The sequence below is a fragment of the Nycticebus coucang genome, chromosome 3 (genome assembly GCF_027406575.1).
Source record: "Nycticebus coucang isolate mNycCou1 chromosome 3, mNycCou1.pri, whole genome shotgun sequence".
In the NCBI taxonomy this organism is placed as follows: Eukaryota; Metazoa; Chordata; class Mammalia; order Primates; family Lorisidae; genus Nycticebus; species Nycticebus coucang.
The window spans coordinates 120,819,101-120,846,951 of record NC_069782.1 but is presented as its reverse complement, the minus strand read 5'-3'; the positions used below and the strand labels follow the sequence as shown (position 1 = coordinate 120,846,951).

Sequence of the window (27,851 nt, the reverse complement as noted above, 5' to 3'; positions counted from 1 at the left end):
CAGAGTCTCACTTTATCGCCCTTGGTAGAGTGCCATGGCATCACGCAGCTCATAGCAACCTCCAACTCCTGGGCTTAGGTGATTCTCTTGCCTCAGCCTCCTGAGTAGCTGGGACTACAGGTGCCTGCCACAATGCCTGGCTATTTTTTTTATTGCAGTTTGGCCGGGGCCAGGTTAGAACCTATCCACTGAGCCACACGTGCTGCCTTATTTTTTTAACTATTTTTTTTTTAGACAAAGTCTCATTCTGTCACCCTGGGTAGAGTGCTATGGTGTCATAGTTCACAGCAACTTCAAACTCTTAGGCTCAAGCAATCCTCCTGCCTCAGTCTTCCAAGTAGCTGGCACTACGGGCACCTGCCACAATGCTGGGCTAGTTTTTTCTATTTTTAGTAGAGATGGGGTCTTGATCTTGCTCAGGTTGGTCTCGAACTCCTAAGTGCAAGCAATCCTTCTGCCTCAGCCTCCCAGAGTGCTAGGATTACAGGAGTGAGCCACCTCGACTGGCCAATGGTATGTATTTTTAATTTTAGTGTCCATTGTTAACATAAAGAAATATAATTAACTTTTTTTTATTAAATCATAGCTGTGTACATTGATATGATCATGGGGCATCATACACTAGGTTCATATACTGTTTGACACATTTTCATCACACTGGTCAACACAGCCTTTCTGGCATTCTCCCTGTTATTGTGCCAAGACATTTACATTCCACATCTACTGATTTTTTTATGTTTATCTTGTATCCTTCACCCTTATTGAAATCACTTACTGTTCCAGGAGTTTTTTTGCGTAAACAATCACATCATCTATAAATAGGGACGGTCTTATCTCTTATTTTCTGATCTGTATGTCTTCTATTTCCTTTTTCTTGCCTTCTTGTGCTGGCTAGAATTTCCAGCACAATGTTGAACAATAGCAAAAATCCTTGCCTTGTTCTCAATCTTAAGTGAGAAAACACTCTTGTTCCTTCTATTCAGCTGTTGAGCCCACCCACTAAGCTTTTTACTGGAGTTATTATATTTCCTCAAATATTAATACTTTTAAATCAATAAACTAGATTAATATTTTATAGACTCTTAATTCTATAATAATGAAATGCATATATACAGAATTTAATTCTACTCTAATGTAATAGGACATTTTTTCAAATATGAAGATACAACCATATCAGTAATCACAGAAGTAATAAAGTTAAAAGGTTTTCCTTCCTTCCTTACCCATCCTCTCATTCAAGGATCTGTCCTTGGATCTATAACCAACTTCGATAGGCTAAGATAAACTTTTCATTAATGTTGGGGTATATAATGAGAAGACAGCATAGAGATACCAATGCCAATATTTTAATATGCAACAGTAATAGTTTTCAAACTTAACAGTATATTGGAATCACCTGGACAGCATGTTAACACACAGATTACTGGGCTTTCCTCTGATTCTGTGATTCAGTAGGCCTAGGCTGGGACACAAGAATTTGCATTTCTAACATGTTCTCATGTTCAACATGATACTGATGTTGCTAGTCTGGGGACCACACTGAGAAACACTATTCAGTGGTTTTAGATGACAGAACAATGGTGCTGATTATACAGAACAGATTATGAAATTTCCTTAATTCAGTTTTATAACTTATTTTATATCCTTTATTAAATATGGAAATATCCTATTTCTTTTTTTCTTTTTTTAGAGACAGTCTCACTTTGTCACCCTTGGTAGATTGCCGTGGCGTCACAGCTCACAGCAACCTCCAGCTCTTGAGCTTAGGCAATTCTCTTGCCTCAGCTTGCCGAGTAGCTGGGACTACAGGCACCCACCACAATGCCCGGCTATTTTTTTGTTGTTGTTGTAGTTTGACTGGGGCTGAGTTTGAACCCACCACCTTCGGTATATGGGGCCAGCGCCCTACTCACTGAGCCACAGGCACCACCCTAAATATCCTGTTTCTAGTGATTTGTACTATAAGCACAAATTGGACAGAGGTTTAATTTATTAGCAAGTAAAATTAGGTATCTCCACAAATGATTTCTTATAGATTATGTTTAGAAATCTTTATTATTGGGGAAGTAAAGGGCAGCATCTCTCCTCTACAATACCAGTCTTGTCACTATTATCTTTTGTGACTTCTCTATAGTTTTTTATGTTCTTTACCAGGCTTACCCTTTTATTTCCCTTCCTACACACCTTTTCCCAACCTGGCTATAAACACCCACAATTAAAAACAAACAGACTCATTCAAATATAAATTCACTTATTCACTCACAGAGCATATATACACATTTTTTACCCACTCATTTTTATTAATACCATGCTCAGGTGGAAGAAGAGTGAAATCTGCTCCTGCAGAGAGAAATACTTCTGTATGAGATTACTGCTGCTTAACTTTCACTCGAAGCTGGAATCCAAACTCTGATTCGTCTCTGTCTGGAAAATTTGACTCTATAAAACATATCTGATATTTGTTTTTAAAAATAAATATATTTTTTAAAAAATGTGAAGCATCTTTAATGAAGTATAACACTGTTAACCCCCAGACTTTAAAAGGCAATGGCTGCAGAGGTAACATTTTTCTTCCCATGTTTATTAAAAGACTAAGCACAGAACACTTCCAGTTGATTCCTGTCACTTTTATTTAACTCATTTATTCAATAGGTATTTATTGGATACCTGTCACTGCCAATCAACAAAGATCCCTGTCCTGTGGAGATTAAATTCTAGTGATTTTGTGTAAACCTGAAGTTGTAGGTGCCAGACGTTTTCAGAAAGGCTTTATAACTAGTTTGGGTACTACTTTGGAAGGACAAGCATGGAGGGAAAGGAGGAATGTTCCTAAGTTCCCATTTTCTTCCTTTTCTCACTTATCCTAAGAATTTTTCCTAGTAGGAACTCATCTCTGAGAGGCATCTTAGAGGATAATTTTGAATCATTTCACTGATTAATTCAAATTCAGGGAACCATCATTTGTGGTAGTAAGAATCTCTAAAGAGAACTTTTAGCAGAATTTTACCTAGGCCTTTTATACTTCAAGTATGAATAAAAAGAATGTGGGAGAGGCATGAATAGAAAGGGATAGTTTCCCTTCTTGCTCCAGACATGTTCACAAAACCTTTGTTCTTTTAGTTTAATCTGGGACTTTGGCTCGGCACCTGTAGCTCAAGCAGCTAAGGCGCCAGCCACATACAGCAGAGCTGGCGGGTTCTAATCCTGCCTGGGCCTGCCAAACAATGACAACTACAACCAAAAAATAGCTGGGCGTTGTGGTGGGCGCCTGTAGTCCCAGCTAACTGGGAGGCTGAGGCAAGAGAATCACTTAAGCTGAGGAGTTGGAGGTTGGCTGCTCTCGTATCCCTGACTATCAAGACTTTGTTTCTAGAGACAGGCTTTCTGCCTGTTCTCACAGATGGTTATTAAAATCTAATTCAAAAAGAAACATCAATAACTATGGTGATGAGAGATTAATTAAATCTCAAACTGATATTATAAATAAAACAGGCACATTTTTATTCTATCATACGCAACTTTTTCTGTAATATAGAATATTGTTAATATACTGAAAAAAGCAAAAATATATTTATCAGTGAAAACCTATCATTTAGGTTTCATTCAGCCAATTCTTGGGAACACTCTGTGCTAAATTGATAAGTGGTAATCATTTTCCCTTTCTTTTAATATACTGTTGCCAATTTTAGTTGGTTGCTTAGAAACATTAAGTGAAACACTTGAAGCCAATGTAAGATTAAGGGCTGTGATGGGGGCTGTAGTATATTAAAAAAGTATGAAGATCATAATACAACTATGTACAAGAAAGGCATGAGATTAAGTTGACTCTAGTTAGAAACTTGTAGCAATACATAGCTTTGCACAACTGTAGCCACCAAAACCAAGACTAACATTTTAAACTGGAAAGATGATCAGGAGATTGACAACTGTTCCTGGCTATCCAGCACAAACAGCAACAGTAGCAGTATCAGAGATAAACACGAGTCTCTAGGTAGGCTGGGTGTTCAGCAGAAGTTAACTTGGGACTCCCTCCTTTATCCCTTTACTGCTAGAGAGAAAGTACTTATATAAATAAATGTGCTACTGGTAGGTAACACGCTCCTACAAAATGCGATATCCTAAGTTCCACAACAAATAATTTGTAATTAGATAAGCAATAAATACACTTGATCTTAGCCAAAAGGCCAAGAAGCAATAAGCAATAAGCAATAAATAAATGATAAAAAGCATTAATCTTGGAAATAAGGGACTGGGTCCTTTTACAGGCAGGGCTGCTAACTTCGTAATCTTAGACAAGTCACCATCTTGACATTATAAAATGAAAGAGGTGCCCTAAGCCACTCATCCCTAAGTTTCCAAAGAAGAACTTCAAGGGCCACCTAAGGGAAATTATGCTGAGTATACAGGTTTACTCAAAGTAGTTCACTTTTTCTATCATTAAGATAATGATGCTCTAGTCTAAAAATACTAAGTGTTTTATAACAAAAATAGGCTTAAAAATCACTAGTTTAGATTATTTCTTAGATCATTTTCATCTCTATAACTATTCAAGAACAAAATATACAAGACATAAACCAATTAAGCCCTATACTGACCTGTGATAGAGAGATTGAAGAAGCATGGAAACTTACAATGCATATACTATAATCTAAAAACCTGATTTTAGTTATGAATTCCTACCCTACAATATGGTATAAGAAAATTTCTAGAAAAAAAAAAAAAGAAACAAACCTGGCTTCTCTTTCAGCTCTACACTGTGCATGCACAGATGTGGCAGTTTTTAAAATAAATCTTAGATGGGTCTAATTCTTCTCCCTTTCAATGTAAGCCAGAGTTAATGGCTAATGAACAAAATGTGGCAGAAGTGCTGCTGCATGAGTGGGGTTATTAAAAGGCAAGCCAATTTCTGCTTGGCTCTCTCTTTTGAGATGTTTGCTCTTAGAATTCAGTCACCATGCTGTTAGGAAGCCAATAAGCCATGTGAAAAGGCCATATGCACCTACATGTTCCTACCCCCGTTCCATCTAGGTCTGAGCCTACAGCCAGCATCAATCATCAGGCGTGGGAGTGAGCAAGGCTTCAGGTGACTCCAGCTCCCAGACTTCCAGCCACCTCAGCTCATGCTCAGGAGAATAAAGACGAGCTGCTCCTCCTGATCCCAACCCAAATGACACATTCGTGAATAAAATAAACATTGGTGTTGTTTTGGGGTGGTTTATGATGCACAGTAGATAATGGAACATAAAACCTTTTATATCTCATGTAATCTCTCAGAATTCCATATCCTTCATTCGTCAAAGAAACAAACAGGGGTACATGAGGTTAAGATAGCAGATGGGGCATGGACATCTACTCCCCCCCACCCCCCAGTTCCACTAAAACTACAGTAAAAGGTTCTGATGTTGTCTTAAAGATATATCTGTAAGGACAAAAAGAATAAGCAAGAAGGCCACAGCTTCAACGATTAAAAAAAAAATAAAAGGTAGAACAGCACCTGTGAAAACTGAATTAGCAGACCTGAGACAGCTGAATGCCAAGTCCCAGTATGGAAATATGAGAAGCAACTTGATTTTCACTGCAGAAATCTTAAAGGGCACAGAACTTGGAACTGGGAGTGTAATGGGGGAGACTAAGCCAAGAAGTATAGTAAAACTGAGGAACAAGTTAGATCCCTACATCTCCCCCTTGCCAGTGGATGCCTACCCCTTTTTCATCCCCACTCCGGCAGAAGTCTGGCAATTTATATCTGGAAAGGGTAAAACAGAAGTGTTTAGGATTGGGGAAATTGCAGACACAGATGAGATTATAGGAACTATACCAAGGTTCAGGGGCAATAAGTAACTAATTGCTGAATACTAAATAATCAGTCAGTCAAGAGGGACTCCCGGGCGGCGCCTGTGGCTCAGTGAGTAGGGTGCCGGCCCCATATGCCAAGGGTGGCGGGTTCAAACCCAGCCCCTGACAAACTGCAACAAAAAAATAGCTGGGCGTTGTGGCAGGCGCCTGTAGTCCCAGCTTCTTGGGAAGGCTGAGGCCAGAGAATCGCGTAAGCCCAAGAGTTAGAGGTTGCTGTGAGCCATGCGTGTGACATCATGGCACTCTACCCGAGGGCGGTACAGTGAGATTCTGTCTCTACAAAAAAAAATTAAAAAAAAAGAGGGACTCCCATTCCTCTTCCCCCAGCAAAAAGAATACTTGCCCTACCCCTCTCCCAGACAGCAGACCGGATGACACTTTCCTGAGGAATGTGACTACTCTTGAGAAAAAATAACTAAAGATACTGATAATAAATAGCCAACCCATATCACCTTATAATGAAGCGTATGTCAATAAACCTTATGTATTCCTCACCTTCCAATCATCTACTTGGTTCCCAACTGGTAATATGAGCAGAAAACAAAGGATTATTAAACTTCTGACAGAATCCTCCAATACAGATGAAAGAACTGGGAAGAATCAGAAACCATGGAGGGAGAAGAAAAAAAAACTTAAGCTTATTACTAATTTTCTCAGAAGGACAAAAGTACAACAATGAAAATAAGACGGTGCCATGAGAAAAGAAATATACCAAAAGGAATAAAGGAATTCTTAATAATTAAAGGCATGAGGACAGAAATAAAATAACCAATAGGGTATTGAGGAAATTTCCTAAAACACAGAGCAAAAGAGAAGGGAATAGAAATGAAAATAAAAGAAAATTAGGAGTCCAGAAAGTCTGGTTTTTGAATTATAGGGAATCCAGAAAGAAAGAACAAAAAAGGCAGAGGAGGGAAAATCATGAACAAAATAATTCAAGAAAATGTCCTGAAATTTAAGGACATGAACTGCTATTAGGTGGAAAGAATGCACCAAGTATGTAGCACAAGAAAGGAATAGAGACATACACCCAGGCACATCACCGTGCAATTTCATAATCTCCAAGACAAAGCGACGGCTTGACAAGCTTCCAGATAGAGCAGCAGAGACATACAGATAGATTATCTCATAAAGGACCAGGAATCACAGTCATCTAAGGTGACAGCTGCACTCTGCACAGACTAGAAGACAATGGTCTAAAAGTAATTCTGATGCCTGTCACCAACTACCTGACTGTCTGTGTACTCTTCTTGTTTAATTAAAGGCAGAATGAATGGGTGAGCCTAGCCCAGACCCTTATTCTTATTTTTGGCTTGGCAAAGGTGTGATGAAGTCCTGCTCTCCTCTTCTTTCTCTGCTATCTAAATCAGCTAAAGATACAGTTTACCTCACAGCTTTAACTTACTGTACTCTCAACAGCCCTCGACAGCTGGATATGTCTTATTTCTGCCAGACATCTAACACACAGTCTAAATTATAGCTCTTTCAGATTTCTCAATAAGTGTTCTTTGTTTCCCAGAATTCACTGATACAGAGGTAACTATATAAAAGGGAACAGTAGTCACCTCTGCGTAATGATATAGAAGAGGACAGTAGTTACCTCTGAACAGAAGGGTAGGGCAATGTGATTGGTGTCAGCTCACTCGGGCTTTCTAAGTGCCAGTATTATTCTTTTCTTAATTTGAGTGCTGATTTCACAAGCTTTAATTTTATTATTACTAAAATGTATAGAAACATTGATTATATTCTTTCACATATGTGGCAAGTTTTGAATTTGAAAAAGAATTGTTATTGGTTGCTCATAGGTAAGAGTAATATCCTGAAGGGAGTGGGGAGGCTAGGGTTGAGGGAGGGTAATGGGTGGGGCCACACCTACGGTGCATCAGAATGGGTACAGGCGAAACTTACTAAAGGCAGAATACAAATGTCTACATACAATAACTAAGAAAATGCCATGAAGGCTACGTTGAACAGTTTGATGAGAATATTTCAGATTGTATATGAAACCCGCACATTGTACCCCTAGATTGCACTAATGTGCACAGCTATCATTTAACAATAAAAAAAAGAAAAAAAAAGACTCAGCTTATTTAATATCATAATTGACAATGTGTGGCTATAAGGCAGCTAATAAGTGGGTTACAATTTGAAGGCTCTCTCTATCAGGTTAGTACTTTGGTATTGCTTATGACTACTTCAGTAGTAGCAGGCAGCTGAAACAGGGAAAGACCAAAGTGGATTAGTCATAACAGGTGGTATTTACATCATTGTCTATAGGATGACTTTTCTGAACATTTGGCAAAAAATAAAATTGAAGGTGGGAGAGAGAAAGGAAGAAAGAGGGGGAAAAAAAAACTCTGACTCACTCACAGGACTTTAGCCATCAGAGCCAAATAAAGCAATACATTCACTGGTTTATGCAGATACACTTTTTACTAAGTTCTATGATGTGTGTTTATAAAACTGCAAGAAAATCATGGGTGAAATGTTCTTTTATGGATTTAGCTGTAAAAAATTTCTAAAGTCTTTTCTATATAAGGATATCTTTATAATTTTTTTTTTTTTTTTTTTTGTAGAGACAGAGTCTCACTTTATGGCCCTCGGTAGAGTGCCGTGGCCTCACACAGCTCACAGCAACCTCCAGCTCCTGGGCCCAAGCGACTCTCTTGCCTCAGCCTCCCGAGTAGCTGGGACCACAGGCGCCCGCCACAACGCCCGGCTATTTTTTGGTTGCAGTTTGGCTGGGGCCGGGTCCGAACCCGCCACCCTCGGTATATGGGGCGGGCGCCTTACCAACTGAGCCACAGGCTCCGCCCCAGTAATGAAAAAGATGCCTTGCTACCAAGAAAATCATGGGTGAAATGTTCTTTTATGGATTTAGCCATAAAAAATTTCTAAAGTCTTTTCTAATATAAGGATATCTTTAATGAAAAAGATGCCTTGTACAGAATTTATGACACCCTTGAGATGAATTTGACATACCAATGAGGCAAACAGGCCAGAGACAGAAAAAGTGCCTCCCATTCATTTTCTCATTAAGTAAATTATTTGCATGAGTACAGACTATGTGTACCATGGATGCTAGGTCCTGGAAACAAACAGATGAATTCAAATTCAAGGAGACTATAAACACATTTACTCCAGGACCCAACAATCCAACTTCTAGAAATTTCCTATAGATATACTTGCAGATGAACACAATGATATAGGTACACAATTGTTCACTGTGTCATTGTTTACAGAAACAAAAGAATGAATACATCTCATTTCTTATAATAAGAGTCTGAGTAAATAAATTATAGTACATCCAATAAAATGGAATATAGTTGTAAAAAAGGATGAAGAAGCTTTCTATATACTGATACATACAATACCTTGAAAAAAACAAGGTGTTAGATGATGTATATGTAGTTTTTTTTAAGAAAAGGTGGAAAATGAAGATGTATATTTATATTTGATTGCATGTGCATAAAGAAACAGGAGAGAATACAAGAGACAGCAAGAAACAGTATGAAAGTGAGACATGAAACCTATTTTTAGTTTTTGAAACTATATTTTTATAGTTTTTGAAACATAAATAGGTTACCTATTCAAAAGTTAGCCTTAATATAAAAAAAGAAAAATGATAGACTCTCTAAAATAAAAGCTTATGGAACAGATTAGTAAAGAGATAAGTAAACAAATAAATGCATCAAAATACTCAAGTTCTTTCCAATTCTTTCTGTAGCACCCCTGTTATGCAAACTCTATGCCACCCCTGAATTCAAGGAATAGTTAAGAAAAGCCAAGTCTGAGTACTCACTCTGACCTACGGTAAGATCTCAGAGATTTAGTCCAAAATCAGCTCCTGTTTCCAAGGAAACCTGAAGATGGGGTCATTTGAGGCCTTGGAGATACTTCTGCTACAGAGGAATCCTACAGCAGCAAGTCCTGCACTCTCCTCATACAATAGCCCATGCTGGGCTGCTTCTAACAGCTTATTTCTCTGCCCCCCTCAAGTTGCTCTTTTGAGAACCCTGTGGTACTTCACCTGTGAAAAGATCATAGGACCCAAACACAGATCTAATTGTTATATGAGCTGAAGACCATTTGTTCTTCCCTTGGCTATTTCAGAGTAGCAAAAATCACATTTCTCCAGTGTGTAAAACTGGAGAGCCCTGTCACATCAGGGCTCTGCTACAGTAAACTCATGACAGGGGCTGAAGTAGCAATGGAACATTGCCCTCCAGTAAATGCCAGAGTTCCTATCTACTCTTTTCTGAATTACCAAGAATGCAAAGATATTTAAAAAGATTTGGGGAATGACTGCTTCACATCTTCTAAAGATGATCTGTGCTGTTTAAAGACATTTTAAGTAAGTCTGAAAGGGAGCAAAAGAACTTTAGAAAGGGATACAGAGAAGAGTAAGAGAGACTATAGTACTAATCCCCGTTCCTCCATTGCTTATCATTTAGGTTGTTTCTCTGAAGCTGCATCATCCCTAGCAACTGTTATAGTAGGTAAAACTCCTACGCTTCTCAGATCTTTAAAAGGACAGCCAATCTGACAGGGATACACAGTCATGTGATCTACAATGAGGAAAGGCATCCCTCAACTGTGAGGTAAACCCACGCTGGCTTTTGTAGCTTCTCTAATACCACTTGATGATCAGATGGAGAGACAAGCTGTTAGAGAATACCCAGCATAGGTCCTGCTGTCAGAGAAGAGGGAGGAAAATTACAGTAACTGCCAAGAATGATGCATCTTGGAGAAAACAATCTTATTGGCAAGTAAGAGAGGCTTCCCAAAAGATCAAAGAATTATAAACATGCTTACATTTGGAAGACTTAGTCTAACTTCTCATTTATATGTAGCTCCCCTGACATTTAAACTCCATGCCACACCTGAATTCAAGTGGTACCCAGGCAGAACAGGTAGGAGAAGTAAGCACCGTGAGTCTTATGAGGTAAAGGAAGTTTACTAAAGGATCTATTCATTGAGGCTAAGTCCAGATTCCACAAGATTGGCACAGATGAGAGGGAAGCAGACATTGGTAGAAGCTCAAGTAGGTGGACCACATTTAAAGTCAATATGTCCATTCAAACACCTGTGGGCATACAAGTTGGGAAGTTGAGTTCAGTGATCAAGATATTAGTATAGAAAGAATGGAATAAATAGAAATCAGAGTGTGGAATCAAAGGCTAAGGAATTTGAATAAGAAATCCCAACAAAAAAGGTTTGGCTAACCATCACTTCTTTTTAACTTCCTGTTATTCTCCATAGCATACATTTCCATTTTCTTATAGCTCTAACCATCTGTTGTGGGTTGGACTCCCCCCCCCAAAAGATATGTTGAAAACCCTGGTACCTATGAAAGTGACCCTAAAATAGGAAGATTATCCAATCAGGTAAGCAAAACCTATTCATACAATTTCATTAGAAGCAAAGAGTTATAGTGCACTGGTTGCAGAAGACAGTCACAGAGATTGGAAACATAAAAGGAATTCTACACAGGGATTCTCCTGCTGATTTTGAGAGACAAAGCTCTGATACTATGTGAGGGTCTGTGAAAAGCCCAAAGCAAGCAACCGCATATGGCTTCAGGGGTTGAGAGCAGCACCTGAGTGTCAGCTAGTGGAGTGATGGGGCATCAATCTTCAAACCACAAAGAAAAAACTTTGCCAACCTAAAGGAGCATGGAAGAGGATTCTTGCCCAGGGCTCAGCCCCACCAACACCTTGATTTCAGCCTTGAAAGACACTGTGTAAAACTTAGCCACATCCACCCAGACTTCTTACATAAAGAACTGTGAACTAGTAAATGGGAGTTGCTTTTAACCATTAGGTTTGTGGTAATCTGTTATATGCAGCAATAGAAAACTAATACAACAGGGATTCTAATGTCTGTTCTATTTTATTTGATTGTTGTGAGGTTAGGAAAGACTTCTCTAAATTATAAACATTGTACAAATAAAAATGTTATAATTATTATCTAGTTAATGATGTTAGTTATGATGTCTAGTTATTATGTCTAAACCAGAAATCATTTCTTTCAACTCCTTTCCCCCAACAAATGGGCTCGTTTTCTTTTTTCTCTATTCCATAATGACAATTAAAGGTATGTTTCATTGTGTTCTGGGTTAAGCACTGGTGCTTCCCTGGGATAAGGCTGAGGTGACAGAACATGTGTGGGTATGTGTCAATAAAAAAAGGAAGAAAGAAATTATCAAAGGCAAAGGTTCATAAATGAAGTGATAGAAATACGTACTAACCTGTAAGACTGTAGAATAAGTTTAGAATTGGCTTGGAGTATCAAACAGAAAAATATGTGTGAGAATAATTTATGCCACATGTAGCTTATAGAATAGATAATTTACCAGAAATGATATCCTTACACATTTCTATGTTTGTTTTGTTTGGTTGGGGTATGAAAGGCATTTAAACCTTTGCAGGTTTGTCCTATTACAGGTGAGGGGCACTTCAAAGTATGCAAGTAAAGTGTGTTTCCTGTGCTAAAACAATATAGAATTGCATAAGAAAGCATTAATAATATGTACACAAACCTACCTCTCTGAGGAAACCATTAACAGATTGGTGGGCATCCTTTATGCACAAAGAAGTGAAGAGGTTTCTCTTCATAAAAAATGAGAGTCATATTCTATCTGCCAGTGTAGCTTACTTTTTTTTCATTTTATAATGTATTGTGGGCATTTCTCCCAGTCACTTTATATATGTATCACATTATTAATAGAAGCATAGTATTTACAATAGGGATTAACATAATTTAGATAATCAGTCCACTTAGAATGCTTCAAATACATCTATTATAAACAATATACAGTGTTCCCACATATCTTCATATATACGTTACATTATTTGCTTAGACTAAATTATTAGAAATAGAATTATTAGGTCATTGAGTACATACATATTTAAAATTCTCCTGCATCATCTTTAACTAGCATTTTAATAGTTTAACAAAATAGAGGTTAGCCAGTTAGCTTAATGCAGTTTTTTGAATAACTTATGTCACTTACATAGCATATGTTTTCACTGCTCTATCTACACCCATTTGGTTTTCCTGGTAGCAACGCTATCATTAACATACCTTTATAATATGTGGCACTATGGGGGAATGGACACCTCAGTATTTTTTTTCTTACTTCCTTTCAGACATTTATTCTTATAGATAAAAAATCAATTTAAGTTTCCCCAAAAACTTATTAAGAAATTTATTAAATGTAGAAAGTAAATTAGATGTACCTGTAAATAAGTAAATTGGGTGTATTCTATAAATATTTATAAGTTTTTCCATTCAAATCACCTTTTTTGTCTTTTGATAGAATTTTACAGTTTTCTCCATATAGGTTTTACACATTTCCTTTTAGGTTTATTTCTAAGTAGTATTTCACATATTTTCCACCAAGTCTTCTGATTATTGCTCAAACATATGAAATCTACTAAATATTTATATTATATTTATATATTATACAATAAAGAGATAACTTACATAAATATATATTTATTGTATTTATATGATAGCTGGCTCTCTAATCAGACTTCCTTATTATTCATGAGTTTTGTATTTCATTCTCATACTCTAAGTAACAATCACCTAAAAATGATTTTGCTTCTTGTTTTATTTCTATAGTTTATTTTGTTGTTGTTGTTGTTTTTGTATTAACTAGACTTACCAGAACAATGCTGAATAATTAAAATCTACTTGTTAAATAATTTTATAATATACCTGCAGGCCAGATATATAGACTGTGTGTACTTTTGATAATTATCAATACACTTAAAAATTGTTTACCATTCTTGATGTTAGGGAAAACAACATGTGTAGGTGAACTTCTGTTTTCAGCGGCTTCTTTCTTCTGGCTATCAGTTGAAATAAAACTGCTGAAAGTGGAAATTTGGCCTTTGGCTCCTCTGTCTAAATCCTAAAAACAGAAAAGTTAATGTTGCAGCATAATTCCTACCACCTATACTCAAATTATTTCATTGCAAAATCATAAACATTTATAACAGATTTTAAGTTGATGATGAATAGATAATACATATATAAAAATGATGTACATAAAACTGACTTACCTTTCCTAGGGCAAAACTGTCTAAAGTATGAAAGAGGCTTATCACCTAACTATTTACAAATTGATGAATTTTGGAAATGAGGTTAATAATACCTACCAGATAGAACTTTTGTGAGGTTTAACAGAGATAATGCATATAATTAACTTTGCTTCCAGTACATTATACATACTCCACTAATGTTAACTCCTATTTCAGCTATACATTTAGATAATACTACTTTTGTGATATTATTATTATTATTAATAATGAACATGCATGTGATACTTCATAGGCTACTCACCAAGGGCTTGCCTGTTATTTGGTGCAACTTTAAAAGTTCAGGTAAAAACCGTTAAGAGTGTTTTTTCCTAATCACTGTTATTTTATTTTGCATGTATTAAGACTGAAAAAAATATATATTATATATATATCTGTATATGTATATATATACTATATATAAAATATATATATAGTTAGATTGCGTCATCTGATTAATTCTAATAGGCCATAAACGGAAACGATGTTTGTCATTTCTGGACCAGGAGGTACAAATGCATTTAAGACTGGAGCAAATCACTCTCTTCTTCACTGTGAAGACCACATAGGCTAAGTAAGAGTTGAGATGTTAGAGTATCCATTAGCTTGGGTCCTTAAGTGACTATACAACCACAGCCACTCCTGACCAATGTTAAGGTATACCATTAGCAACAATAAACCTTTATAGTTACTAAACACTGAAATTTTGGGTTAATTGTAACTGCAGCAGAGCCTATCATAACTTATCTGTGTAGCTTTTCCTGGTGTTTACTATTTCTACAAAACCAATCATTCTTATTTATTCTTAAAATTTATTTCAATTATTCCACTGAAATTAGAATTGTTCTCATATTGATCCTTCATGCTGGACTAAAAATTCCTTATTCATCAGAGAACTTCACATACAGTGAATTTTGTGCACAGGCCCTACACTTTAAAGTAAATTTGTTATTTTATTAGGAAAGTAAAAGAATGCAGAGAGAACACATTCAGATATTATGCACATAGAATTTCTAGAACTAAAAGACTTTTCAAAATTAGTTAACTCCTTTACTTCACAGATAAGGAAACTAGAATTGTCTGAGATTCACCTAAAGTTACTTGGCTAACAAGCAACAAAGAGGTAACACACTAAATAAGAACTTGAAGGAGACTTTCATGAATAAAGTATATAATATGCATTTGTGTGTGTGTGTGTGTGTGTGTGTGTGTGTGTATGAGATATCTGTGGCTGCTCATAGATTTTACTGTTATTTGCTTAGCTTTTGTTTGCTCCTTGATTCTTGGCTACATTTCAGCTTGGCAAAATCTGAGTTGTTATTTCTACATTAGGGTTAGCCTACATGATTGAGCTTATAAAAGTTAAACATACTGCAAATTCAAATAAAGTAGTCTTCTAATAGATGTAAGATATGAATCTGAAGTCTCAGAATCGTAGACAATATGATTGTAGAACCTATGACATGGTAAGTGCTCCATGAGCGATTATTACTGTGATAACAACACACTAAAACAAGTCATTTATTGAGTGCTTGTTACATGCCTACTGCCATGTTAGCTCCTTTAATACTCTGTAACATTCCTAGGAGATATACATTTACACTTCATTTTACAGATGGGGAAATTGAAACACTATGCCCAAAAGCACAAAGCTGGTAAGTGGGAAGCCAGAATTCAAACTCTAGTTTGACTGACCATGAAGTCTATACTCTTAACTCACTTAATGAGTGATACTAGCTATCACTAGCACTCACTAAGGCTTACTGTATAATAGTAGGTGTGCTAAACACATCAGCCTGTTTTCACAACAACCATTTGTGGCTATAATCTTCTCTACTTTTATAGATATATGTCAAATAACATTAAATAGCTTTCAGAGCAACTTACTTAAGCAGAGAAATTACATAAGCAGAAAAACCAAGCGTTCTTTAGGGAAACTCTAATGTCCCAGCATTCTAGGAAAGGCTTAATATTTCCTTTCTTTCCCTCTTAATAAAAGCAGGTCCCAAAGAATATTGTTTATCTCACTTGTGGGATCTTCAGATAGTAAGGCACTAACTCATTTAATAGTTATTCAACAACTATCAGTTCCAATCGCTAGTAGATGTATAATGTAGATTCCCAAAGAAAGAAAACTGAAAAGCAAGATAAATAGGACAGTGAAACACAGTAACTTTCTATAAAGCAGTATTAGTAAATTAAATAATTTGCATAATTTGATAAATTAAAGCAATTTACTCAAGTTCACAAAATAGTATGTTGATTAGGAAAATTAAATCTAAATAAAGTACACATTTAAAAAGTAAACCATTCCTTGCTATAAATATTAGGATGGTTAAATAAGAATATTATTAACTACTAGAGCCAAGTTTGCTTATTATTATGTTTTGTTCTGTCAAAAAATCTTTAATAGTGGAAACAAATGCCAAATCTGACACGCTATACACTTCACGTATATATGTATAGCATGGTAATCAATAAAAGTGACCAATTTGTACAATGAGGTCAACCATGTGCTGTACAATGTAGGGCCCCTCAATAACAGAACTTTGTTAAGTTAGCTGTAATATCTACAATAACTTAACACATCAAGGGTGGTTTTTCATCGATAGCTTTCATGGATGTTATCTAAAACGGAGCAATAGGAGCACTGTGGTTGGAATGCAGAATCAGAAAGGGAGATTGGGTCCGTGAGATGAGGCAGGGAAGGTAGCTAGTGCTCATATCATGAGGCCTTCAAGCTACAGAGTATAGATTCTATCTTGCAAGGAGACAAGGAAAAACCACTGAGGACTTGTAAGCAAGAAGGGACATGATCATATCTGTATTTTAGAAAATTACTCTCACAGCATTTGGGGAATAGAATGAAGGGCAGAAATACTGGAAGCTAAACCAGGCTTACCGTAAGAAATAAACTGAGACTTGGTAACAGGCAATAAAGAGGAATGGCAGCCTGGACTAAGCAAAATGTTAACAGCTATTTCATATTTAAGGATGAAGCATAATGAGAATGAGAGAACGTTAAGTTATAAAATAATGAATGAACAATGTAAAATGCTTTATTTCAAATTTGAGAATATTTTTTATTTTTATTATTTTTTCAGTGTTGCATTTTTTTTATTAAGTCTTTTGTACATAGATTATAAATACATTTATGCCCTCTTCAGTGTGCTGATTATTTGTACAAACTGGAGTGCTTACATCATACTAATCAGCATAGCTTTAATCTCATTTATCCAATTGTAGCATTAGGACATTTGTGTTCTACACATGATAGAACCAACTTGTACTTGCAATGTGCTCCACAGTTATGCTCCCCCTACTATCCCTTACTATTCCTCCCACCCCCTCCCCATTCCTCGCCCTCCCCTTCCCTCCTTCATCATAGCCTAAAGTTGTGTTTTATTTTTCATATGCAAGTGTGAGTTGTTATAAATTGGTTTCACAGTAGTACTGAGTACACTGGATACTTTTTCCCCCATTCCTGAGATACTTTACTAAGAATAATATTTTCCAGCTCCGTCCATGTAAACATAGGAGGCAAAGTCTCCATTTTTTTTTTACTGCTGCATAATATTCCATGGTATACATATACCACAATTTATTAATCCATTCATGGGTCGATGGACACTTGGGCTTCTTCCATGACTTGGCAATTATGAATTGAGCTGCAATGACAATCTGGTGCAAATTATCAGGAGAATATATTTAAAGAAAATTCTAGGCTGGGTTATATAAACATATGAACTGTGAATAAGTAGAAAAGGAATCAAAGCTCACTAGGCAAAAGCATGCTTCTCATGATAAAATAATGGAATTTTTACAATTGATAGGGTTATTGTTATATAACAGTAGAAAACTATTATAAGAACAGAATTATTGGAAATACTGACATGAAAAAGGAGATTATGAGTGAATGGCTAAATAGATAAGAAACTCAGAAGAAGGTGATATGTCAAAGTAAAAACTAAGGGAGAATAAAGTTCCAAGGAAAAGCAAGTGACTAATGATGGTAAGTGATGAAGAGTATTTAACACTAAAATATGCCACTGGAATGAGAAACTATGAAATCTTGAGGACAACAGAGACAACAGATTCAAGGAAATGGAGGTAACAGAAGCTATATGAAATGGATTGACAAATAAATGTGAAGTTAGGAAATGAAAGCATTGATCAGGGGTTGCTCAGAGCTTTACTGAAGAGGAAACATGCTCTATGTTGGGAAGAACACAATAATTTGAAGGAAGATGCATTGAGCACATTATTTGGCTGCCAAATCCAATATTCCCTTCTATTTAAACTGTCCTATTCACAATCTCTACAGCATTGCGGCAATTCCTTGTGCAGGAATGGGCATGGATTTGGTTAGAGATAGGCACTCAACCAAAAACTAGCCTATCTGTAGGCAGGATGGCCACTGATGCTTCTAAGTCAATAAGAAGATGTTTTCCCAGATTTTAGAAATCAGAGAAATATAGAAAAGACTGATCAGCTAAAAGTGAGAGAACAGCAGAGGGAGAAAAACTAGCCAGTGTCTATTCCTGCCTGCTTTCTGATTTTATTTTTTATTTATTTTTATTAAATCATAGCTGTGTACATTGATATATTCATGGGGCATCATTCACTACCTTCACAGACCGTTACAAAGTTTCACATATACCGTTGTAAGATGCGCCGCTGGTGTAACCCCACCAATCCCCTTCCCTCTACCCACCTCCCCTCTCCCTCCCCTCTACCCCCTATTCTTAGGTTGTAACTGGGTTATAGCTTTCATGTGAAAACCCTAAATTAGTCTCATAGTAGGGCTGAGTACATTGGGTACTTTTTCTTCCATTCTTGAGATACTTTATTAAGAAGAATATGTTCCAGCTCCATCCATGTAAACATGAAAGAGGTAAAGTCTCCATCTTTCTTTAAGGCTGCATAATATTCCATGGTGTACATATACCACAATTTATTAATCCATTCGTGGATCGATGGGCACCTGGGCTTCTTCCATGACTTAGCAATTATGAACTGGGCTGCAATAAACATTCTGGTACAAATATCTTTGTTATGATATGATTTTTGGTCTTCTGGGTATATGCCCTGTAGAGGGATTACAGGATCGAATGGCAGATCTATTTTTAGATTTCTAAGTGTTCTCCATATCTCATTCCAAAAGGAATGTATTAATTTGCATTCTCACCAGCAGTGCAAAAGTGTTCCCTTTTTCCCACATCCGCGCCAACATCTCTGGTCTTGGGATTTTGTGATATAGGCTAGTCTCACTGGAGTTAGATGGTATCTCAAAGTAGTTTTGATTTGTGTTTCTCTGATAATTAAAGACGATGAGCATTTTTTCATATGTCTGAAGGCCACGCGCCTGTCTTCTTTAGAGAAGTTTCTCTTCAAATCCCTTGCCCAGCCTGCGATGGGATCCCTTGTTCTATTCTTGCTAATGCGTTTGAGTTCTCTGTGGATTCTGGTTATTAAACCTTCGTAGGAGACATAACCTGCAAATATCTTCTCCCATTCTGAGGGATGTTTGCTTGCTTTACTTACTGTGTTCTTGGCTGTGCAGAAGCTTTTTAGTTTGATCAAGTCCCAGTAGTGTATTTTTGAAGCTGCTTCAATTGCCCCGGGGGTCCTCCTCATAAAATACTCGCCCAGACCGATTTCTTCAAGGGTTTTCCCTGCACTCTCCTCTAGTATCTTTATAGTTTCATGTCTTAAGTTAAAATCTTTGATCCAGTGAGAGTCTATCTTAGTTAATGGTGAAAGGTGTGGGTCCAGTTTCAGTCTTCTAAAGGTTGCCAGCCAGTTCATCCAGCACCATTTGTTAAATATGGAATCTTTTCCCCACTGAATGTTTTTAATTGGCTTGTCAAAGATTAAATAATGGTAAGTAGCTGGGTTCATCTCTTGGTTCTCTATTCTGTTCCAGACATCTACTTCTCTGTTTTTGTGCCAATACCATGCTGTTTTGATCACTATTGATTTGTAGTATAGTCTGAGGTCTGGTAGCGTAATTCCTCCTGCTTTGTTTTTATTTCTGAGTAATGTCTTGGCTATTTGAGGTTTTTTCTGATTCCATATAAAACAAAGTATTGTTTTTTCAAGATCTTTAAAGTATGACGGTGGAGCTTTAATAGGGATTGCATTGAAATTATATATTGCTTTGGGTACTATGGACATTTTAACAATGTTGATTCTTCCCAGCCATGAGCATGGTATGTTTTTCCATTTGTTAACATTTTCAGCTATTTCTTTTCTTAGAGTTTCATAGTTCTCTTTATAGAGATCTTTCACGTCCTTTGTTAGATAAATTCCCAAATATTTCATCTTCTTTGGCACTACTGTGAATGGGATAGAGTCCTTAACTGTTTTTTCAACTTGACTATTGTTGGCATATATATGAAGGCTACCAATTTATGAATGTTGATTTTGTAACCTGAGACGCTGCTGTATTCCTTGATCACTTCTAAGAGTTTTGTAGTAGAATCCCTAGTGTTTTCCAGATACACAATCATATCATCTGCGAAGAGCGAAAGTTTGATCTCTTCTGACCCTATATGGATACCCTTGATCGCCTTTTCTTCCCTAACTGCAGTGGCTAAAACTTCCATTACAATGTTAAAAAGCAATGGAGACAATGGGCAGCCTTGACTGGTTCCTGATCTGAGTGGAAATGATTCCAATTTAACTCCATTCAATATGATATTGGCTGTGGGTTTGCTGTAGATGGTCTCTATCAGTTTAAGAAATGTCCCTTCTATACCGATTTTCTTAAGTGTTCTGATCATGCAGGGATGCTGGATATTATCAAAAGCCTTTTCTGCATCGATTGAGAGAATCATATGGTCTTTGTTTTTTAATTTGTTTATGTGCTGGATTACATTTATAGATTTACGTATATTGAATCAGCCTTAAGACCCTGGGATAAAACCGACTTGGTCATGATGTATAATTTGTTTGATGTGTTGCTGGATTCTGTTTGTTAGGATCTTGTTGAATGTTTTTGCATCTATATTCATTAGTGATACTGGTCTATAATTTTCTTTTCTTGTTGGGTCTTTTCCTGGTTTGGGGATCAGGGTGATGTTTGTTTCGTAGAACGTGTTAGGTAGTCTTCCTTGTTTTTCTACCTTTTGGAACAGGTTGAGTAATATAGGTACTAATTCCTCTTTAAAAGTTTGGTAGAATTCTGCCGTGAAACCATCTGGTCCTGGGCTTTTCTTTTTAGGGAGGTTTTGTATGGTCGATGCTATTTCAGAACTTGATATGGGCCTGTTCAACATTTCCACTTGATTCTGGCTAAGTCTTGGAAGGTGATGTGCTTCTAAGTATCGGTCCATTTCCTTCAGATTTTCATATTTCTGAGAATACAGTTTCTTGTAATATTCATTAAGGATTTTTTGGATTTCTGAGGAGTCTGTTGTTATTTCGTCTTTGTTGTTTCTGATTGATGAGATTAGAGATTTTACTCTTTTTTTCCTGATTAGGTTGGCCAAAGGTTTATCTATTTTATTGACCTTTTCGAAAAACCAGCTTTTTGACTTTTGTTTTCAATTTCATTTAATTCTGCTCTAATTTTGGTTATTTCTTTTCTTCTACTGGGTTTGGGGTTGGAATGTTCTTCCTTTTCCAGTTGCTGGAGATGTCCCATTAAGTTGTTAACTTCCTTTCTTTCCGTTCTCTTGAGGAAGGCTTGCAGTGCTACAAATTTCCCTCTTAGGGCTGCCTTTGCGGTGTCCCAGAGGTTCTGACAGTTAGTGTCTTCATTGTTGTTTTGTTCCAAAAAGTTGGCGATTTCTTTCTTAATCTCATCTCTGACCCAGCTATCATTCAGCATAAGGTTATTTAACTTCCATGTTTTTTTTATGAGTATGCAGATTCCTGTTGTTACTCAGCTCAAGTTTTATTCCAAGGTGGTCCGTGAAGATGCAAGGAATAATTTCTATGCCTTTAAATTTACTGAGGTTAGACTTGTGACCTAAGATGTGATCGATTTTGGAGTAATTTCCTTGGTCTGATGAGAAGTATGTGTATTCAGTTTTGTTGGGATGAAATGTTCTGTAGATGTCTGCTAAATCCAAATGTTGGATGGTTAGGTTTAAATCTAAGATTTCTTTGCTCAGCTTCTTGTTGTAGGATCGAGCCAACACTGCCAAAGGAGTGTTGAAATCTCCGACGATTATGGAGCTGGAGGAAATCAAGTTGCTCATGTCTGTTAGAGTTTCTCTTATAAATTGAGGTGCATTCTGGTTGGGTGCATAGATATTAATAATTGAGATCTCATCATACTGAGTATTACCCTTAACAAATATGAAGTGACCATTCTTGTCCTTCCTTACTTTTGTTGGTTTAAAGCCTATTGTATCCGCAAATAAAATTGCAACACCTGCTTTTTTCTGATTACCATTTGCCTGAAATATGGATGACCATCCTTTCACCCTGAGTCTGTATTTGTCTTTTAAGTTAAGATGTGACTCTTGTATGCAACAGATATCTGGCCTGAGTTTTTGTATCCAGTCAGCTAACCTATGCCTCTTTAGAGGACAGTTTAAGCCATTCACATTAATGGAGAATATTGATAAGTCTGGTGAAGTTTTGGGTATTGAGTTTTTCAAAAGTCCAGTGGGCATTTTTAATCCTTTCGCCAGTGTGGAAATTGGAGTTTGATCCGAAGTTTCTGAGTGAGTTTACTTTTGTGGTAGAGGATTGGGCTGGTCATTGTGGAGGATAGGTCTGAGAATATCCTGAAGAGCTGGTTTGGTTATGGCAAATTTCTTCAACATATGAATGTCATTAAAGTATTTAATTTCTCCATCATAAATGAAACTCAGTTTAGCTGGATACAAGATCCGGGGTTGAAAGTTATTTTGCTTTAGGAGATTAAAAGTTCGTGACCACCCTCTTCTGGCTTGAAAAGTTTCAGCAGAGAGATCTGCAGTCATTCTAATATTCTTCCCTTTGAAAGTAATGGTTTTCTTTCTCCTGGCAGCTTTGAGGATTTTCTCCTTCATATTAACTTTAGTGAAGTTAATTATGATATGCCTTGGGGATGTCTTATTGGGGTTGAGTCGTGCTGGGGTTCTGAAGCTGTCCGCTACCTGAATTTCAGAATCTCTAGGCATGTCTGGAAAATTCTCTTTCATAATTTCATGCAGAAGGGCCTCTGTGCCCAGCGAGGCCACTTCATCTGTTTCTGGAACTCCTATGATAGGGATATTTGCCTTCTTCGAATTATCCCAGAGCTCTTTGAGAGAGTGATCCATTTTTGCTCTCCATTTCTCTTCCTCTTTGAGAGTTTGGGAGCGTTCAAAGGCTTTATCTTCAATGTCAGAAATCCTTTCTTCTGCTTGCTCCATTCTGTTACTGAGGGATTCTACTGTATTTTTCATATCTTTGAGGGCTGCAAATTCTTGCTTCAGTGTGTCTAAGTCTTTGGTGGTTTTGTCTTTAAATTCTTGAGACAACTTTTGAATTTCTCCTCGAATTCCTAATTCCACTTTGTTAATCTTGTCTGCAATCCAAATTCTGAATTCGATTTCTGACATCTCAGCCAGTTGTTTGTGAATGGGATCTTCCATTGCATTTGCCGTATCTTTCCTGGGGGGGGGGGGGGTTTGATCTATTCATGTTATCAGAGTTTTTCCACTGATTCCGCCCCATGGTTGTTTTACTCCCTCTGATTTTTTCCCCTGGGGCTTTGTTGAGGGCCTGTACAGTGTTGTGGCCTGAGAAACTGGGGCCCTATCTGGTGTGGTGGGGCTAAGTGGTTCTGTCTTGTTTTCAGCTGGTTTCTGTTCTGCCCTAGTGAAACAGGTACTCTGGATTGAAGTCTCAGCTGTGGAGAAATATCAGCAATTAAGTCACCCCGCCCCCCACCGGCAAACAATTGGAAAAGAAAAATCAAACCTTCCTACCACCGTGCACCCAGGGCACCACCTGATTTGTCCTTAGGTGATTGGTTCAGTACAAAAAGTCCAAATCAATTGTCTCAGTCCGCACCTGTCTCGGGTGAGAGAGTTTAAGAGGTCTCTGGGAAATGGATCACAGGGGTCTGGTGACTACTCTGGTGTGGCTTGCTCCAGTGCTGCGTGGAGTCAGGAGGAGCCACCCAGCCAATAGATCAGTCTGGGAAGGTTGATGCTTCCTTCTCCACCTTGCACCACTGTCACACCCAGTCACTGATAGCCCTGCAGTTGGCTGACCCAGTTGCCTGTAGTGAATCGGTACTCCAGCAGTTTGCACCTGCCTGAATCACAAGGAAGTCTGCCAGGCCGCTGCGCTCTGCCTCTCTCTAGTAGGAGGAGGTGAGGCCTGACAACCTCAGGCGCTTGATGAAGGTTGGGGGGTTTTCACTCAGGTCCAGTCTCGCCCCTGATTAATGTTACTGACAGAACAGAACAGAACAACTCTGCAGTTCCCCTGCAGAAGAGAAGCTGAATTGAGTTCCAAATCAGCTTGTCTTTGCTTTTGTATTGTCTATAGGCTGACGATCCCTTGAGGGTCAGGTGCATCTTAGGTTTAGTAAAGCGGACCTCTGGGTCAGCCCCGCCCTGGGAGTTTCCCCGGTTTGCAAGTTGGAGTAGCCTCAGGCAAATCCTATACTCAGAGTCTCTGGTTGCCTAGGGAGACAGGGGGTGTGGCTTCAGAATATTCTGTAGTGAGCCATATTGCTAGCAAAAGAGGGCTGCTGTTCCATGGCTCAGTCAACCGCTGCTCCGGTGTAGCTCCCTTCAGGCCAACCATCCTCTCTCTGCTCCCGCACCCTAGAGTCTGCACCGACTGGCTGCAGCCCAGCACTGTCTACACCCCTCGAGCAATCGCCCAAGAGTCTGGACCCCTGGGGGACAGGCCTCCAGACCTTGGAGTGAGAGCAGAGGGGAATGTGGGGAGCGCTGGGAGCCTGGGGTTGCGGGCAGAGAACACACACAGCTTTACACAGTTTTATGCCTGGCCGTATTGTCACCAAAAGACGGCTGTTGCACTGTGCCTCAGGGAACTGCCACTCCGGTGCGGTCCCCTCTCCGCCGACTGGGACTGGCCTCCAGACCTCAGTGTGAGTAAAGGGGAGTGCTGGGAGCTCAGAATTCCAGGTAGAGACTATATACAGTTTATACAGTTTTATGCCTGGCAGGAGGACGCTGTGGCACCCTAGTAGGGGAGGTAGGTCCAGTTTTTAGAGGGTCTCTCCCATGGAGTGTAGTGGGAGGACCTTTGAACTCTGCCCGGTTGTTTGTGGGGCACTCTGAGCCGTTCCCATGGGGGAGGGGACTCCCGTCCGCTTGGTGATGGATTTTGTACCTTTTGTTTGTATCCTTGTGGTCGCAGCTCGCCTCAGCGGGGTTGACGTGCGTTCTTCAACCTTCTCTCTTAGTGCAGCTCAAATCCACCAGGTTACTTGCTGAATTTTTGTCCTTTAACTCTCCTACTGGACGGGAGCTGGCTTTAGTCAGCCATCTTGTCTCCTCTCCTAAAACATTTGTCCTGCTTTCTGATTTTAATCTAACATTTAAAAAAGTGTATCATTCCAAAAAATTCCCTTTTCCCAAAAGGAAGAATAAGTGGACTGGTTTTCTGTTTCTTGTAATAAAAAAGCTATATATATATATATATTAAGTTTCTATATATATATATAAAAGATCCCGTAAATCTCTTGTAAAATAATAACTATGGTCTTGATACTTTATACTTGGGATGACATTTTCACAGATTGACAGATTAATAAAAGCAATCCTTAAAATAGCAGTTGCCCCACACCAATCAGTGCAAGAGAAATTATTAAGACCTAATTCCACCACTGAGAGATCACCAGACACACATGCAAAAAACAAAGGAGTGACTTTATTCAAGCATGCTCGGGCCATACCTCTGGTAGAACTCTGCTTAGAGGAGGACGACCCCGAGACAGAAATGATGGCAGGTTTTATACTCTTTGGCGTGATGCATTTTGGGTTGAAATAAAATGCGGGGGTAATTTCCCTGAGGAAACTGGGACCAAGATGGGGGGTTGGTCTGTGCAGGGACTGAGGTAACTTAGGAGGTTTAGGATTGGCTGGCTCTATCTGGGACTGGCCCCAGCTGGAGGCTTTGAGACTTGGGAGGGTGGACCCTCACTGGTTGTGGCTGGGGCACAAGGGCCAACTTTCACCCAGGGGGCAGCTGCCGAGAATGTCTCAGCCCCTGGTGAAAGAGCAACTCTGTCCTCCGTGCCTCACCCTGCTAACTAGCCTTTTAACCTTCTCTCTCTCTTATATCCCCTATGTCTCCCACTGCCCTTAACATCTCTGGGTGGGAGTTAGTTAACATTGTAGTGTAAATAACCCACTTGCAGTTAAAACCCTCTCTTTCCAGCAATTAAAGATTTACTACAGAGTTTGTTAAAAACTATTTTTTCTGGCTGCAAAAAAACCCCTGTGGTTGCTATGTTACAAATAGTCTTGAGATAAGGTGCTGGCCTTCAGCAAGAGACCCAAGGTTAATTACTCATTTAGACTAAAGGAAAAAGAAATGGTCCTCTTTAAACTGCAGCTGCTTGGCATTTAGGATTTGGCGCTGGGCTCTTCATTATCTTACATATAACTTAAGACTTTCATGAGAAAAAAGAAGGCAGCAGGTTAAGAAGCAGCAAACTGATTAAAAATTAGAGAATCAAATCAAGAAGTTATTGGGTATTGACATGACCTCAAACATCAGACTAAATAAAATGTTAAAGAACATTACTTTATAAACCTTCTGAAACTTGCAGCTACCAGAGATACTACATCTGGCTTCCTGAGGAGTTTTAGAAATGTTATCTACGAGTCCTACAGAAGAATACTAAAGATGTAATCCTGTGGCCAGCTTACAAACAGTGGGCTGGATGTGTTGAAGAACAGACAGTAACAGGATACTCATCCAGCTGTTATAGATTGAAGATAAGTATAAATAGAGAATGCAGGGGAAAAAACACTTTGAGAATTCATTGAGGAAAAAAAATACAGTACTCAAAATATTTCAACCTGGAATAAAATAATAAATTTGACTGTCTAAGGCAGAGGGCATGAGTTTATTAAGCTCAATAAATTTAATAACATTGCAAACAGCAGGAAAATGTTATGTAGTAATTACAAGAACTAATCAAAAAGTAATTACACAAGCATCTAACATGGCTGTTAATGGTCTTTTGGGCTGTCTGATCATAGATTACATGTAAGATTACAATATAAAATAATCTCAAAATACTTATATAGACAAATACTTAGAGTACCTGTTCTGTGCTAATGTAATTAAATATTTCAACCTTACATTTTAAATTTTATTTGAATACATAAGTTCCTACTATAAACCTCTACTGATGAACAGACTGCATCTGAGTAAAATTTCTCTTTTCTTTATCATATTTTTCTATCAGCTTCCAATAAGAAAGATAGTCATGATTTTACATGATCATTTTTGCACTGCAGATCAAATTCCACTATATTCGAAATACTGGTATAATTTACTTTGATCATTCTCTTTACCCCTAAAACTGCCTTAGAAGATAAACATTTTTGTTGACATTCTAACCCAATCCTTGATAACAAGAATGATTGCTGGCTGTGTGCTATCATGAAACACTTTAAAGCCATAATATCTGATAATCTCAGTCCAAGGATAGCTATGATGCATATAAAAGCTGTTCTTTCAAAACAGTGGTTTCCTGAGATACTGAGCTAAGGTTATTACATCAAAAGACTCATGAACAAATGTACATTTATATGTTTCAAGTTAAAATAAAAAAATATGTAAGATACCTGGCTTAAAACAAACTGACTTAAAGTAGCAGTCAAGGGCACATTGCAGCCAAATCACATCACTTGGAGTCTACAAAAGAGACTTCTTCAAGTGCTGTTAACAGAGTAAAGATATTTTGTTTCTCTTTTTTGTTTTTTTATA

General features: G+C 37.9%; 1 protein-coding gene across 1 annotated transcript in view; it reads right to left on the bottom strand.

Moving 5' to 3' along the window:
- Positions 1-27,851, bottom strand: part of HECTD2 (HECT domain E3 ubiquitin protein ligase 2) — a 98,749-nt gene that overhangs the window by 64,167 nt on the left and 6,731 nt on the right. The window contains exon 2 of the mRNA XM_053585821.1: positions 13,648-13,777. Coding sequence (XP_053441796.1) covers positions 13,648-13,777 — 130 coding nt within the window. The remainder of the gene's footprint in view (positions 1-13,647; positions 13,778-27,851) is intronic.